We start from the raw sequence: 15,002 nt of genomic DNA, 5'->3' as shown, positions 1-15,002 counted from the left end.
CTTATGTCCTTCCTGTTTGGGGCGCTTATTGGAGGGAGGTTCAGCGTTTGTGATAGCTGCAACTTCCTCTATTTGGATGTTATCTTTCGCTAGTAACTCCTGTAACTTGATGTGCTTGTCCACTTTGTTGTACAGGTCGTCCAATTTCTCAGGTCGCTCCTTCATAAGCGTCTTGTATAACCAGCTGTGCTTGTTGATAGCCCTGGTGAAGGCTAATGTGGCGAAAGACTCATGGATGTCGTTGTCCAAGGACAGCAGTTCAGTTTTGAACCGTCCTAAGAAAGATTTGAGTGATTCTTCCTTATCTTGGGATAATAGGAAAAGTGAGGCCAGGTCGGCTTTCTTGCGCCTATTGTGGATGTAGTGGTTGGCAAACGTATCCGTTAGCTTCTCGAAGTTGTCGATAGAGTTTGGTTCTAGTGAGTAGAACCAATCGAGAGCTCCTTCCTTCAGGCTTGCAGGGAACAAGCAGCATTGTAGGAAGTCGAATTCATGTGCACTGTATAGTGCAAGGCTCTGGCTATAGTGAGCTACGTGTTGCCCAGGACACGCACTACCATCATACATCACGAATCTTGGTTGCATGAAGTCTTGGGGGGCAGCCTTACCGAGTATCTCCACTGTGAACGGGGACGCTTGGTAGGTTTGGAGCATTTTCTGGACGATATTTGTGGCGTCCTTCTTCGCTATACTGAGGTCGATTAGCTGGGAGAGGCTGTTGATCTGCTGGTTCACCTTGTTGATGTCGTCATCTGCTATGGCAACATTTGGGGTAGCGATATGTTCCTTGAGTATAGCATTCTCCTGGCGGAGCAGAGTGATGCTGTCGGACATCGTTCCCATTTGGGAAACTAGGGTCTTGACTTGTTCTTGGAGGCTTTCCATGCTTCGTGGGCTTGAGTTTTTGTTTTGAGATTGATTTAGGGTTTTGTGAACTCAAGAAATTGAGTCATAGACAGCGTCAATGTAAATGTTAGATTTGGATTAACCTTACAAACGTAGGCCTGATCAAGGGTTGGGGTGATTAGATTGAATTGATCGAGTTCGTATGGATGAACTGCCTACGTATCAAGTTATCTCTCCTGGGGGAAACTTAAATCAGGTCAGACGTAGTTCCTTATCCTCTTTATATAGGCAAGGGTTCGCGCCTCCTGTTCTCACACGTCAGGTCAGATCCAGATCTTTAGGTCACTTGCGCCATGATAACAAGTTAGGGACATTTATGGTGAAGCCTGCCTGAGATACGGTCTTGATGATGGTATTTAAAACTTACATTAGTAACCGTTGAAGTGGGCGATAGTCTTGGGATCGTTGTTGAGAGAGGTCGTTCGTGTGTAACAAGTTACTATGAAGCGAGCTCGTGTGACGAAGACTTCAGGTCGGTTGACTACTGATTAGTCAGATCGATTGCCATAGTTGAGACACTATGGAGCAAGTTATGAGGACGAGGATCGAGAGTCGACCTGTCTCTATGTTTGTGCTGGACACATGCTTGATATTCATTGGATGTGAATATTACTCCCTCATAGAGATATTGAGAGAAAAGTATTCTTGAGAGGCTATACTCAAAGAAAGATAGCCATTGTCACGATATGCTTCGCATGAATAGATATGGTTTTGGTAGATTGTGCGAAAAACTTAAAGAGAAACGATTGGCTGATAGTAGGTGGGTATCTTTGAGAGAAAAGGTCGCTATGTTTCTTCTTGTTGTGGGCCATGACACACGCATAAGGCATGGCGCTTTTACTGTGGTAAGGTCATCAGAAACAGTGCACCGCATTATACATACGGTATTACGAACTATATTAAAGCTTGGGAGAGAATATGTAAAGCAGGCACGTCAAACAAATTCCCTGTAAACCGGCGGTAATCTGAAAGCTTAGGCCATGAGATACTTTAAGGTAAAGCCGAGCTAGTTGCTTTTGAACTTTGTTTACTTATTTATTTAAATTAGGTGGTGATCGTTATTTACTTTTTTTTTTTCTAAATTATTTTTTCGTCTTATGGGATTGTGTTGGTGTGATTGATGGTATTCACATACCAGCAATGGTACCATAGAAGATCAACCGAGGTATGGCAACCGGAAAGGTGACCTGACCCATGTCCTCATGGCTTGTTCCTTTGATATGAAGATAACATACATATTAGCTGGATGGGAGGGTTCCGCTCATGATAGTAAGTTGTTGAGAGCTGCTATGAATCACCAAAAAGACAAGTTAATCATTCCACCGGGTAAATATTACCTTGGTGATACTGGATTTCCACTTGTCCCAGCAGGCTTCTTAGTTCCTTTTTGTGGAACTAGATATCACTTATCTGACCAAACAGGTGAAGCACAAAACTATAAAGAGTTATTTAATTTTAGGCATTCACAATTATGTAACGTGATTGAGTGTACTTTATTTGGTCTATTGAAGAAGAGAATTGCTTATCTGAGGACATCCCCTTTCTATATTGTACATACTACATACACAGGTTGCTTTGATAGTAGTTTGTTGTATACTACACAATTTTATACAAGACATAGATCTAGATGATGTTGGTAATGGATGGGAGGACCTGAAGGTGGAAACGGGAATACCGGTACCCAAGCTCAAGGTGTTAGTACTCTCACCCCGACTTCTGAGTGGACTATGTTCAAGACCACTCTTGCCAACACTATATGGAATGAGCGCCATATGAATTTTAATAGTCAAGGATGACAAAGTGTTATGTTTTGTTTTAAATTTCTATGTGTCATTTAACTATGTAAATTGTGATTGATATTCTTTTATGGGTTATTGTTTATGTTGGTGAAGTATATGTTTGTGTATATATGCATATGTATGCTTATGTATATGGGTGTTTCTAATCATTTAATGGTGTTAGCAGGGATGTCACCTACACAACAGACACCCCAACCACCAACTAGTGTTACTGAAAGAATTAACTAGACACCTGATATGGATAGTGTCATGTTAGATGTTTTCGTGGAACATCTTGCGCGGGGTCTTAAAGGTGCACGCGGGTGGAGAAAGGAAACCATGTATGTGGGTGTGAAGGATGCAATGAAAGAGAAATTGAAGGAAATTAGTATTAAACACGTTGAAATAGAATGAAAACAATGGGGAATATGGCAAATCATTACAAGGATATTAGAGGAAACTTTAGTGGTTTTGGTTGGAACTCCGATACTAACATGATAGAAAATGATCCAGCAGTGTGGGAGGAAGCAATAAAGGTAATTACGTGTTTTTTTACTAAGCATTGTTTCATGTTTTCTAACACCAGTTCCCAACAGTATTTTACTTTGTTGTCCGAGTCGGTGCTTGTTTAATTGGTCTCTTAACAGTTAGCCATTCACAACAAATTTTGCAGGCCAACAACGTGCTCAAGATGTACAAGGACAAGCCACTACCAAGGTTATTGGAATGGGCCGATCGAGGTGCTTGGGGACAACGTTGCATGTGGTAATGTAACGCCCCAAATCTCAAACAATTATATATCTAAGATACGTGACTTTTCTAGAAAAAAAATTGGGCAGAGTCTCCTCTGTATTTTCAACATTTCATAAATATAAAACCTGTCATAACCTAAAAATTTAATAGAAATACATCCAAACTAAATATAAAACCTCATACCTCAGTCGTAAATTCAACTACTAGAAGATATATTGATTCATAGAACCAGCTGCTTAACCATCTCGACTAATGCAAGTTAAGTCAAGTAACCAATTCTCGAATAAGAAGAAAACTATAAATATACAAACAACATCCTAGAAACCCTAATACGTACAAGACTTATTCAATGCAACTAACATACATACATCTCCACGTTACCAAAACAACCTCAACAAAACCATCTAACCCTACATATTCCAAATACACCCATAAATGAAGGATTGACAAATGCCAGATCACTTGAATACCAAATTAATATCGACTAAACAAACTAAACAAATAAAGATAACTCTAATATGGCAATCGGGTGGATACAAACACAACTAGAAATTATGACACCCATAGCAATAGATATTTAAATTATGGTAAAACTACTCTCAGTGCCATTACCGCATCTATCTATTTGTAACCAAATGATATACGTAAAACATTAAACCTAAATCACTTAATATCAGTTCTTTCAAGCAAAAATACATAAGGACCCAATATTAGACAGATCACACTAAGCACGCTCTAACACACACACATTGTGGACACAGTTACTGTAGCCACATTGTGGACACAGCCAATCCACACCATTGATCTCATGCATCAACACAACTGATCCTACGGACATAGTCCATTCTTCTCCAAAAAATGAAATTCCAGAAAAACAAAATTTCATAAATCAGAAAAACAAAAAACACGAAATATACAAAAAATCAGTGTTTACCTTCTTCTCCAAAAAAATCAGTGTTTAACACTTTCGACAAAAAACACGAAATATACAAAAAATCAGTGTTTACCTTCTCTCTTTTAATCTTCTCTCCAAAAAATCAGTGTTTCACTCGAAAACAATTAGCTAATTAACCATTGTTGAATTAAGGTGTTCATTGACGAATCAATCTTCGTTTCATGCTTGGTTTTCTTAAGTCGGAGCAACCTTTATTTTCACAGGTTTGTTTCTTCCATTCAAACAAGATTTTGTTGTTCATAAATTGGGATGTTACTTCTTTTTTATGGAACTAATTGGCATTGCTATGGGTTTGTTTTATATTTGTTTGCTTTATAAACATTTAAGTGGGATTGAATTATTAATTGAAGATATTTTGTTTGTTTACTTGATTGGATTTATAAGAGATGAATGATTCAAAATAAATAAATCATTAAATCAAGCAATGAAATTAGAACTTATTGTCTCTCCTGTTGATATCACTAGATTTTTATTTGAGGCCATTTGAACTCTGTCAGAGTTTTGAACTATGTCAAAGTTCGGTGAACTCTATCAGAGTTTTGAACTCTGTCAGAGTTCGGTGAAGTAGCATATTCGGTGAACTCTGTCAGAGTTTTGAATTCTGTCAGAGTTCGGTGAATTAGCATATTTGGTGAACTCTGTCAGAGTTTGGTGAAGTAGCATATTCGGTGAACTCTGTCAGAGTTTTGAATTCTGTCAGAGTTCGGTGAACTCTGTCAGAGTTCGGTGAATTAGCATATTCAGTGAACTCTGTCAGAGTTTTGAACTCTGTCAGAGTTCGGTGAACTCTATCAGAGTTTTGAACTCTTTCAGAGTTTTGAACTCTGTCAGAGTTCGGTGAAGTAGCATATTCGGTGAACTCTGTCAGAGTTCGGTGAATTAGCATATTCGGTGAACTCTATCAGAGTTCGTGAACTCTGTCATAGTTTTGAACTCTTTCAGAGTTTTGAACTCTGTCAGAGTTCGGTAAAGTAGCATATTCGGTGAACTCTGTCAAAGTTCGGTGAATTAGCATATTCGGTAAACTCTATCAGAGTTTTGAACTCTGTCAGAGTTTTGAACTCTGTCAAAGTTTTGATGTTTAAGTTATTTACACTGTTTATGTACATTGAGATTTTTGATTGTTTAAGTTATTTATATTTTTATTTTTTTCGATTTATAGAAATGGAGACAGAGACATCAATGTTATGTTTATCCAAGTTCAAAATAAATAAATCATTAAATCAAGCAATGAACTTATGAACTTATTGTCTCTCCTGTTGATATCACTAGATTTTTATTTGAGGCCATATCGACTGGAGTATGGCTTGCTTGATTCAAAATAAATATATAGCTCTGTTTCAGGTAACTGTTCTATCTTTCTATATATATATATATATTTTTTTATATAATGTTATGTTTGATTCAATTCTTTTGAATTCTAGACACCCATTTTGTACATGCAAATCATAGTAGGAGTGTGACGCTTAACTAAACTAATTAAGGTCCCGACTACTTACCGTCCTACCCTGGTTCTCTCGTGCATGGTCGTAAGGCTTCTTTCCAGCTAAGAATTTGCCATGAAGATCATGCAAGTACAAAAGATTAAAAGTTTTTGACATTTTAGTTTATGTTGGACGTCCCAAACTAGCAAGAGAGACGCCAAAAATTCATTAATGTATATCGCCGACCGACAACGTTGCCTCTCAAACTCAAGACCACGTGGCTGCATTTAACTTGCATCTATGCCATATGCTCGAATCCAACTTAATAACTGATAGCAATTTTTCTATAATGCCTCCTATATATATATATATATATATATATATGTGCAAAGTAGATGCATTCGACTCTACAGTTTTATTTGGCTTCTTCATCTTGATGTGCTATGTATACAACTATGACTTTAATAGCTTCTACACTCAATTCATATTCATTAGTTTTTTAGTTAGAGACTTAAGATCGAGTATCGATAGTTGTTCCCCTTTGATGTTGGTCTTTCTTCGTTCCTCCACTCGTGAGATTATGGCCCTTTCATTTTCCCCATCGAGCTTCAGCTCTTATATTGTCTTTCTCTTATGCCGCGTCGACTATTTTCGTTTTACAAATGTGCTTCTTTTTTCGATGTTCATTATCTCCATGGCGGCTTTAAAGTTTTACATGAGTCGTTCTCGCAAAGTTTTCCTAGTCGATTTCGTATGCTTGAATTAGATTGGGTTTTTTTTGTTAGTGTGTGGAGGGGGGATTTAATAGAGGAGTATAGTTTGCCTAGATAGCATGCACACCTTAGATATAGATTGGCATGCACACCGCCTTATTTCGTTCTTTGTTTTTTCACGTTGGTATTGCAACAATTTGAATTAGTTGAATGTCTTATTTTTAACTCCTATTTATTTTATAGCAATGCCTCGAACAAAGAATGTGAATGTGAAGAATGCAGCAAAAAGTGTTTTCACGGGTGCTAAGAAGTTGTTAGGTGGGGGGAGTAGTAGTTCGGGTTGCGATGAGGAGCCTGAGAAAAAGAGATGAAGGAGAACAACCACTTTGGCATCAGTTCGTAGAGGGGATCGGAAAGCGGATGATCCCAGTAATGTTGTAAGTGGTGTAGAGTTAGGAAATCAAAAAAGAAGAAAGGGGACAGTTCTGAGTGATGTAGATATAGATGTAGATGTAGATGTAGATGTAGATGTAGATTTAGATTTAGATTTAGATGTAGATGTAGATGACGATGACGTAAATATGGATCGTGGGAAGAGTGTAGTTTTAAGTCATGTTGATAGTGAAGAAGAGGGTATTGATGATGCAGAACAGGAGACTGACGAGGAGGAAGAGGACGCAGAGGAGGAGGAGGAGGATGACGAGGATGACGAGGAAGTCCATGTACCTGTACCTCCAGTGAATATTGTGAGAAAGTCTAACAATGACTTGGAGTTCAAGAGAGGTGTTTATAGAGGTGGCCCTTGTGTGTCACATCTGTTGTATAACTATGCAAAGGCACGCGTGGCTCGCGATGTTTGGGAGGGGCGGTAATATTATCATATAGTGTCTATTAGTATTTAAATTTTGTATTACGAAACTTGTGCATACATTAATACTAAGTTTTTGTTGTTTTAGGCGGAGCGAGGGGTGTTGAAGTGCCATGGGCACCTAAACAAGTTGGTACAATGGGATATCACCGGAGAGTGTTCAGATTGTTCTACTTTTCACGTGGAGCTTCAAAGGACCGGCTTATGTGCTCTGGTCTTAGGTGTATACATGCATCGGGATCCCGTGTTGGTCTCTCTGCGTTTGTGGAGAGGTGGCATCCGAGAGACCAACACGTTTCATATGCCGTGGGCGAGATGACAATCACGTTGGGCGATGTTTCCCAACTCTTAGGAGTTCGATCGGAGGCAAAGCGTGGTAGGGACACCGATTTGACCTTTGGAACAGAACAAAAAGACTCCTCCACAAAGATCTTGGCATACCCATGGATAAGATAGATCTTGGAGATGAAATCCAATAAGTTCACTTCCAAAGTTAGGATGGATTTCTTGATGAAGCAGTTCTTTGGGAAGGTAACGAGATGAAGATTTACGTGATGAAAATGGGGTTGTTGTGAAGAAGGTGTCAACCCAAAAAGAGGTGCAGTTTGCTGTGAGAGCTTATTTGTTATTTTTATTTGGATGTACCGCCTTCACCGACACGTCTGGAACTGCAGTTCTCGTTTGTTATCCGAGGCGCTTTCAAAATTTGCCGAGATCGAGAGACTACGGCGTGGGGTGCGACCTTCCGGCTTACTTGTGCGAAGGTCTTAGGACTGCCACAAGTGCCAAGGTGAAGGGTGTTTCAGGCTATTTCACTCTCCTACAGGTATTAATTTTTTTGTTTTTCTTTTCAATGTCAATTTTATCTATCTATTACAATATTAACTGGGTGTCTATATTAATGTAGGCATGGATTTATGAGTACTTCCCGGTGTTCAGGCCATACCCAAATGAGGACTATCAGTTGAGCATGTCCCGTGCTAATAAGTACTCAGTTACTCACTCTTTTTATGCTAACACAACAGCTGCATTGAAGCATACCCGAACCACCATTGATAATATGACTTGTACCGATGTAAGCATTTTTGTATGTAAATAGTTTTATTTATTAATTGATATTATTAGTATGTGGTTAAAGATTAATTTCCTCGATCATATGCTATTTGACAGGTTGAATGGTATCCCTATGTTGAAGTCCGAGCTACACGGCCGGTGGATGAAATAACATTTTTCGAGGGATTTATATGCTTTCTTGATAATGTCGAAAGCGATAAATGTTTCGAGGGTTGTCGCGTCGGTTAGGTCATATGCGGTTTGTACCCTCGAGATCCCCAAGACCAAAAAGACCTCGGCCTTAACTACTTCCGGACGTGGGTATGATGTGAAATTTAATATTACGTCTTCCTACTAGAGTAAATGGCAGAATCACTTGATTCAACTTAAACAACGAGGACCCATTCCGTCTTATCCATGGGAGTGTATTAGTAGATACATGAGTTGGTATGAAAACAATAGTCATATTCGAATGATAAACCCTGATCATCTTAGTCACTACTCCCTATAGAGTCATCCATATCATAATCTGGTGAGTTAATATCTTACAATGTTAATTTTTGTTTTGTTTTGTTTTGGTATTTTATAAATGTAAATTTATATACTAATGTAGTTTTTCTTTTTAATTTTGACAGCACCCCGTCGTCGATGAAATTTCTCGCTTGCTCAATTAAGGCCTGCAATTGGGTGGGATGCGATTCCGTGACGATGCAATTTGAGTTCATGGAGGCATACAATTTGACCGGTGCAAGTTCATTGGCGGACGATATCGTGAAGGAGCATAGGATTTAGGTATGTTGAGTTTGGTTAGTTTAGGGTTTAGTGGTTAGTTTGGTTAGTTTACCTCCTTTTATCTTGTGTTGGGGACGAGTGTTGGAAATGGAAATGGTTTGTTTGTCGGTTCTCAATGGTTTATCGGTTCTCAATAGTGTTTATCGGGTTCTCAATAGTGTTTATCGGTTCTTGTATTATTTTTTTAGAGTTTTAAGTGGGGAAGTGGGAAGTGAGGGTGGTTTTGTTTTTGTCCGGTAGATAAAAAATGCTCATGCATTGTGCAATGCTTCTGAGTTATTGTCTTGCGACCGAAATGAGGGTATTGATTCCAAGATTCTTTCTTTCTTAACTCTCGATTATTTAGCGACCGAGAGTTGTAAGTGTACTGTGTGTCTTGGAGCTAAAGAAAGAGTTAGGAGATCATTTTAGTTGGAATTTGTGTTTGTTTTTTGGTGGGTTTTGCTTTACTTTTCAGTTTTTGTTAGTTGAGATGATGCGGGGAGTGTTTATTGGCATTTGAGATGATGCGGGTTTTGCTTTACTTTTCAGTTTGGATTAGTTGAGATGATGCGGGGAGTGCTACAGAGTTGTATACTTTTTGTTTGAGATGATGTGGGGAGTGTTTATTGGCATTTGTCTTTCTTTGTTCTTTTGAGAGTTGATCATGACTTAAGTTCAAGAGTTTTCCAATCAATGAGGTTTCTAGATTTGGTGTTGGATTTGACATATGTGGTAGTATTTATACTGATTCATGTGTTTTTATTGGGGGGTAATTAGGCAAATGGTGGTGGAGGAAGATGGTGAACATGAGGAAGCAAGTGGAGATGTTAGTTTTTCTGTCATACCTTAATAAAGCAGTTTGATTTAACTTTGATTGACTAATCTGTTTATTCAATTTTTTTGTTTTGCAGGAAGGAGATAAAGAACAAAGAGTTAGATATACAACTAAAGTCAGAAAGTTAGATTGGAAATCTCTTTGTAGTCAAAAAATGTTATGTTAGGACTCTTTTTTAAGTGCAAGTTGTTGATATGTAGCAACTTAGCTTTATGTTCGCAATTCGGACAATGTATTTCACATGGTGTCACATTGTTGAAATATGAAATGATAGTGATCTTGCTTTGGACTTGTCATTCTTTTGATGTTCACCTAAGATCTTAGGGTTTTTTGGTGCAAGATCTAGTAAAACGGAATGCCAAAGAATGGCCTTTGGTTATGTTTACGCTATTAGCGTGCATTGAATTTAATAGGGCGCCTGTTGTCGATTAGTAAACAGTTATACTACTTACCGGGCTGCGCGTCATTTTTGTGGAATTGATTGTTTCATGTATTGATCCGTTGTCGATACTACTTGTTTTTTTTTTTACGCTAGACAGAAAAATCAGCTGCAATCATAGTATAGCTTCGTTGTGTTTAAACCAAGTCCGTACTAGTTTTACACTCCGAAAACTTACGCATTTTAGTTTGTCACAGCTTGTCATTGCAGAACTTAATGTTTTTGCCAAAACACTAAACATCTGTTTTTTTGCCTCTTGAACGGTGTGGCCATGCTGTTTGGGACTAAGTCCAAACGGTATGGTCACACCGTTCAAGAGGGAAAAAATAGACAACACTATTTTTATGCAAGCTCAAATCCCAAACGACATGGCCACACCGTTTGGGACTAAGTCCAAACGGTGTGGCCATGCTGTTTGGGACTAAGTCCAAACGGTATGGTCACACCGTTCAAGAGGCAAAAAAAAACAGACAACACCATTTTTATCCAAGTTCAAAAAAATAGACAAACGGCATGGCCATCCACCGTTTGGGACTAAGGCAAACGGTGTGGCCATGCCGTTTGGGACTTTGGGACTAAGTCCAAATGGTGTGGTCACACCGTTCAAGAGGCAAAAAAAACAGACAACACCATTTTCATCCAAGTTCAAATTCCAAACGGCATGGCCACACCGTTTGGGACCTAGTCCAAACGGTGTGGCCATGCCGTTTGGGACTAAGTCCAAACGGTGTGGTCACACCGTTCAAGAGGCAAAAAAAAACAGACAACACCATTTTTATCCAAGTTCAAATCCCAAACGGTGTGGCCATGCCGTTTGGGACTAAGTCCAAACGGTGTGGTCACACCGTTCGGAAGGCAAAAATAATAGACAACACCATTTTTATCCAAGTTCAAATCCTAAACGGCATGGCCACACCGTTTGGTGTGCAATACAGACTACCTATTTTTTTCCGCTAAAAGGTAATTGATTAAAATAATAAAATGAAAGTTACAAAGAAAAAGAATAAGTAGAGTAAAAGTTGCCTAGTGTGAGTATCATCATATGTGTACCCACCTATTACAGCCCAAAATTAATAAGAGAAACGAAAGTAGGTAGTGAACTGGTTCTCCAGGTTTCTCATGAAAGGGGGCCTTGTCCCACCATTTACTTTCCCCCCTTTGTAACGCTGCTCCATGCCTCGAACAACCGGCTCCTAAGTTAGTTTCGCCATGTTGCGGTGACATTAATCCATGTGGCTTTCTCCTTCACCTCCATTTAGCTCTAACTTTCCAATGTAATTTGTGTCCTCTTGAAAAGCTTTAACCATCGAGGAAGAATCTGATTCAACCCAAATGTATTTCAGGTCAATTCCAAGGCTCTCTCAATACCTTCAACAACTGCCACGGTTTTCGCCATGTAGTTAGTTGCAATGCCCAACCCCCCTGCTGCTGCCCCCAAGAAATCTCCTTTGTAGTCCCTTAGAACTATGCCCCATCCTACCATACCTGGATTTCCCCTTGAGCTCCCGTCTGCGTTCACTTTTAGAATCCCCGGGGTTGGAGGAAGCCAATAGCATTCAATAATTTGGGGGGCTCTTCTCGCTTTATGTGGAAGATTGAATCTGTGCAGAGCTTTCATGTCCGTCATGCAATTGTTCATAGTACCTGATGAACAGTGGTAAGCTCTGATGATGGCTCTCCTGGTGAGAAAGCAAATATCCGAAAAACTGGATTTCTTCTCTTCATAAATCACCTAGCCAGGTTGTTTTAGCCTCGAATTTTGTCTTTCAGTCCAGTCCAATCACTGTACACATCAATAATTACTACATGCATAATTACGTTTAAATCAACTGTTATACATGTGTACTTTATATGTGGAGAATGCATCCATCCATCCATCCATACATGTTAAATCAACTGTTTATATCTTCGTGATTCGACAAATCATGAAAATGGATGTTCACTGAGCCCTTCCCTCTAACATGCAACCTCTAATAAAATCAGGTTCATATAATTTACTAAAACTTCTGACAGGTAAAACTTCTGAAAGGTAATCAAGTTCTGACATATAATCAAGTTCATATAATTTACTAAAACTTCTGATTGGTTCCAAAATGAATAAATAGTTTACTAAAACTATGATAACTAAAACTCTGACAATTCACCCAAATAACTAAAACCCAAATAAAACTCAAATCACTAAAACTTTTCACAATTCCATAACTCTGATAGCCCCACCAAATAAAGTTGATGACATGAATGGCACAGATATTCATGTCCTCAAACAAACCCACCACCACTCCTTGCTAGGGTCCATACGAGCAGGATAAAACTGGATAAACGGAAATGTTATCATATGTTAGAGCTTCAGCAGCTTCTTGCAAAGCAGCAACAGCTATGCAACTTGCAAAACCTTTCGCGCCAAATACAAGCTTCAATCATATTCGTCATCATTTGTGCCCTCGTCTTCGTTCTCCTCCCCATCCTCGTCTTCGTTCTCCTCATCGTCGTCGTCTCTGTCCTCTATCTCTACATCCAATACTGTAAATCAAAAAGAATGGAAAACGTTAAGTTTTAAAGGCAATTGTGTAAGATAGGATACTACGAATTAAGCTTAAGGAAACAATATTATACTTACTTGGGCCCTTCTTTCTGTTTGGATTTTCAGGACAATTTCATCTGTCATGGTTAACACCAACTTTGTTACAACATGTACATCTCATCTCTGTCTTTGCTTTGGCTTTTGCGCATGCTTGTTCAAGACCCCCTTTTATTCTACCACTGTCCTTAGTTTTCTTATAAATCTTTACGACTTTTTTTCTTCCTTTTGTTTGAGAGATGTTAGGATTCAAAAGTAAAACTTGGGATGGGTCGTCAAGTGGCGGTGCTGAACTATCAGCAATAGTGCATGAATTAACAACTGAAACACCAGGGTCAACTTCCTTCTGTTTCTTGAGCTCCACTAACAGTTCTTGCAGTCTTTGTAGCATTAATTGGTAAGCTGAATCAGTTTCCGCAGCTTCATAAACCAATTGATTAGCAACCATTTGAAGTCGAGTAATTCTCAGTACCTCACAGTTCTCATGGCCACTTACCAGTCCACGGTCATACTCAGCTCTATACTTATTTGCCCCTTTCATCCACCTCTTAAGAATAAAGAGCTCGGGAATCTCAATATCACGACTCTGAAATACCTTTATGAGGTGTCCACAAGGTATCCCCAGAAACTCAAAAGTTTTGCATTCACAATTACCTTCTTTTGTCACTGGGTTGAACTTCACCTTCCATTCACACTCGTCACCTGTAACTCGCGACTTATAAGTGTAGGTTCTGTTGCCGTCAGTACCTTTTTCATCATCATGCAAGACATACTCAGTTTCAGCTAACTCGAATTCTTGGTTGAATCTATCATACGCATTCCTTGTATATACACTTGCTGCACTCTTCAAGAGAAATGAATTACCGCCTACAATCCGATTCGAGTGTTCAGTAATATAATCCTCTTTTTTTTCTCTTTCAACAATCCTCATCAAACACTTATCATTCTTCACTACAAACTCTCTAAGAGTTGTCGTAGATGTGAAAAAGTTCTTGTAAACAGAATTCATGCTTTCAGAACGCCCGGTAGTCGAAGTGCCGGCATAAAAAGTATCCAAGTGATAAACTGGAGCCCATTTGTGTCGAATCTTGTACATCTCTTGAAGCCATTCATTCTCCTCCAACTTAAAACTAGACATCAATTCTGCCCACCTCCTTTCAAACACATCAGGAATAAATATTTGCTGAATACAATGTTTGAATTCTTTTTGAATTTTGACTTAGATAATAATAATTTGGAAGTTTTTCAGGGAACTTCTTCATAATATGCCATAGGCAGAATCTGTGTAGAGTATTAGGGAATACCGTACCAACAGCTAGAGTCATAGCTCTATCTTGATCTGTGATAATTGCAGATGGGGCACGTCCGCCCATAGCTCCAAGCCAAGTCTCAAAAACCCACTGAAAAGAATCTTCTGTTTCATCCAAAAGTAGTGCACAACCAAATTGGATTGATTGCATATGGTGGTTAACTCCAAAAAATGGGGCTTAATGGCATTTCATATACATTCTTCACGATATGTGGTATCAAAGAAAACCACGCCACCAAAATATTGAAACCGCTGTAATGTAATACCGACCATCTACCAAGAAAAAATTAATGGCCCTTGCTTCATGATCCATCTGTATTGCATAAAAGAAATTAGGATCCTCTATACTTTGCTTCTTGAAAAAATGAAGCACCGCGGTAGCATCACCTCTCACCGGTTTCTTGTATTCTTTCGAGGGGCCCAAATGGTTCCAACAATCCCTATCATCAAAACCAATTTGTACTCCGTCAAGTATATCAACAACTTTATTCACAGGTACACCACCATCACGAAATGAGTCAATCAACACCTTAGCTGCAGCAGGCATATTTCTATTAACAGCATACGATTCTTTTTGCGGACTAACCAGGTTGTGATTGTGCTCGCAACTAAATTTC

The 15,002-nt window shown here is 38.9% G+C and overlaps 1 protein-coding gene across 1 annotated transcript; it reads right to left on the bottom strand.

The window, feature by feature from the left end:
* Positions 1-12,911: 12,911 nt before the first annotated feature.
* LOC147476766 (protein FAR1-RELATED SEQUENCE 5-like) lies at positions 12,912-14,932 on the bottom strand. The gene is made up of 4 exons (XM_086585821.1): positions 14,656-14,932; positions 14,381-14,490; positions 13,194-14,259; positions 12,912-13,018 (listed from the first exon to the last, which is right to left on the bottom strand). Exons 1-4 carry the CDS (start codon positions 14,930-14,932, stop codon positions 12,912-12,914), a joined length of 1,560 nt encoding a protein of 519 aa, XP_086441947.1.
* Between the last annotated feature and the right edge of the window lie 70 nt (positions 14,933-15,002).

The sequence above is a fragment of the Coptis chinensis genome, chromosome 9, assembly GCF_015680905.1.
Source record: "Coptis chinensis isolate HL-2020 chromosome 9, ASM1568090v1, whole genome shotgun sequence".
Lineage (NCBI taxonomy): Eukaryota > Viridiplantae > Streptophyta > Magnoliopsida > Ranunculales > Ranunculaceae > Coptis > Coptis chinensis.
Note: the sequence above shows the minus strand (reverse complement) of the source record. Positions and strands in the feature narration are given on the sequence as shown.

Bases quoted from the DNA above. Each gene is read 5' to 3' on its own strand.
- LOC147476766 (XM_086585821.1), bottom strand. From the start codon at position 14,932: ATGCCTGCTGCAGCTAAGGTGTTGATTGACTCATTTCGTGATGGTGGT. The intron at 14,491-14,655 runs GTCGGTATTACA...TGGATGAAACAG, and splicing joins TAATTTTTTCTTGGTAGATG to AAGATTCTTTTCAGTGGGTT. The intron at 14,260-14,380 runs GTATTCCCTAAT...CATTGTATTCAG, and splicing joins TGACTCTAGCTGTTGGTACG to CAAATATTTATTCCTGATGT.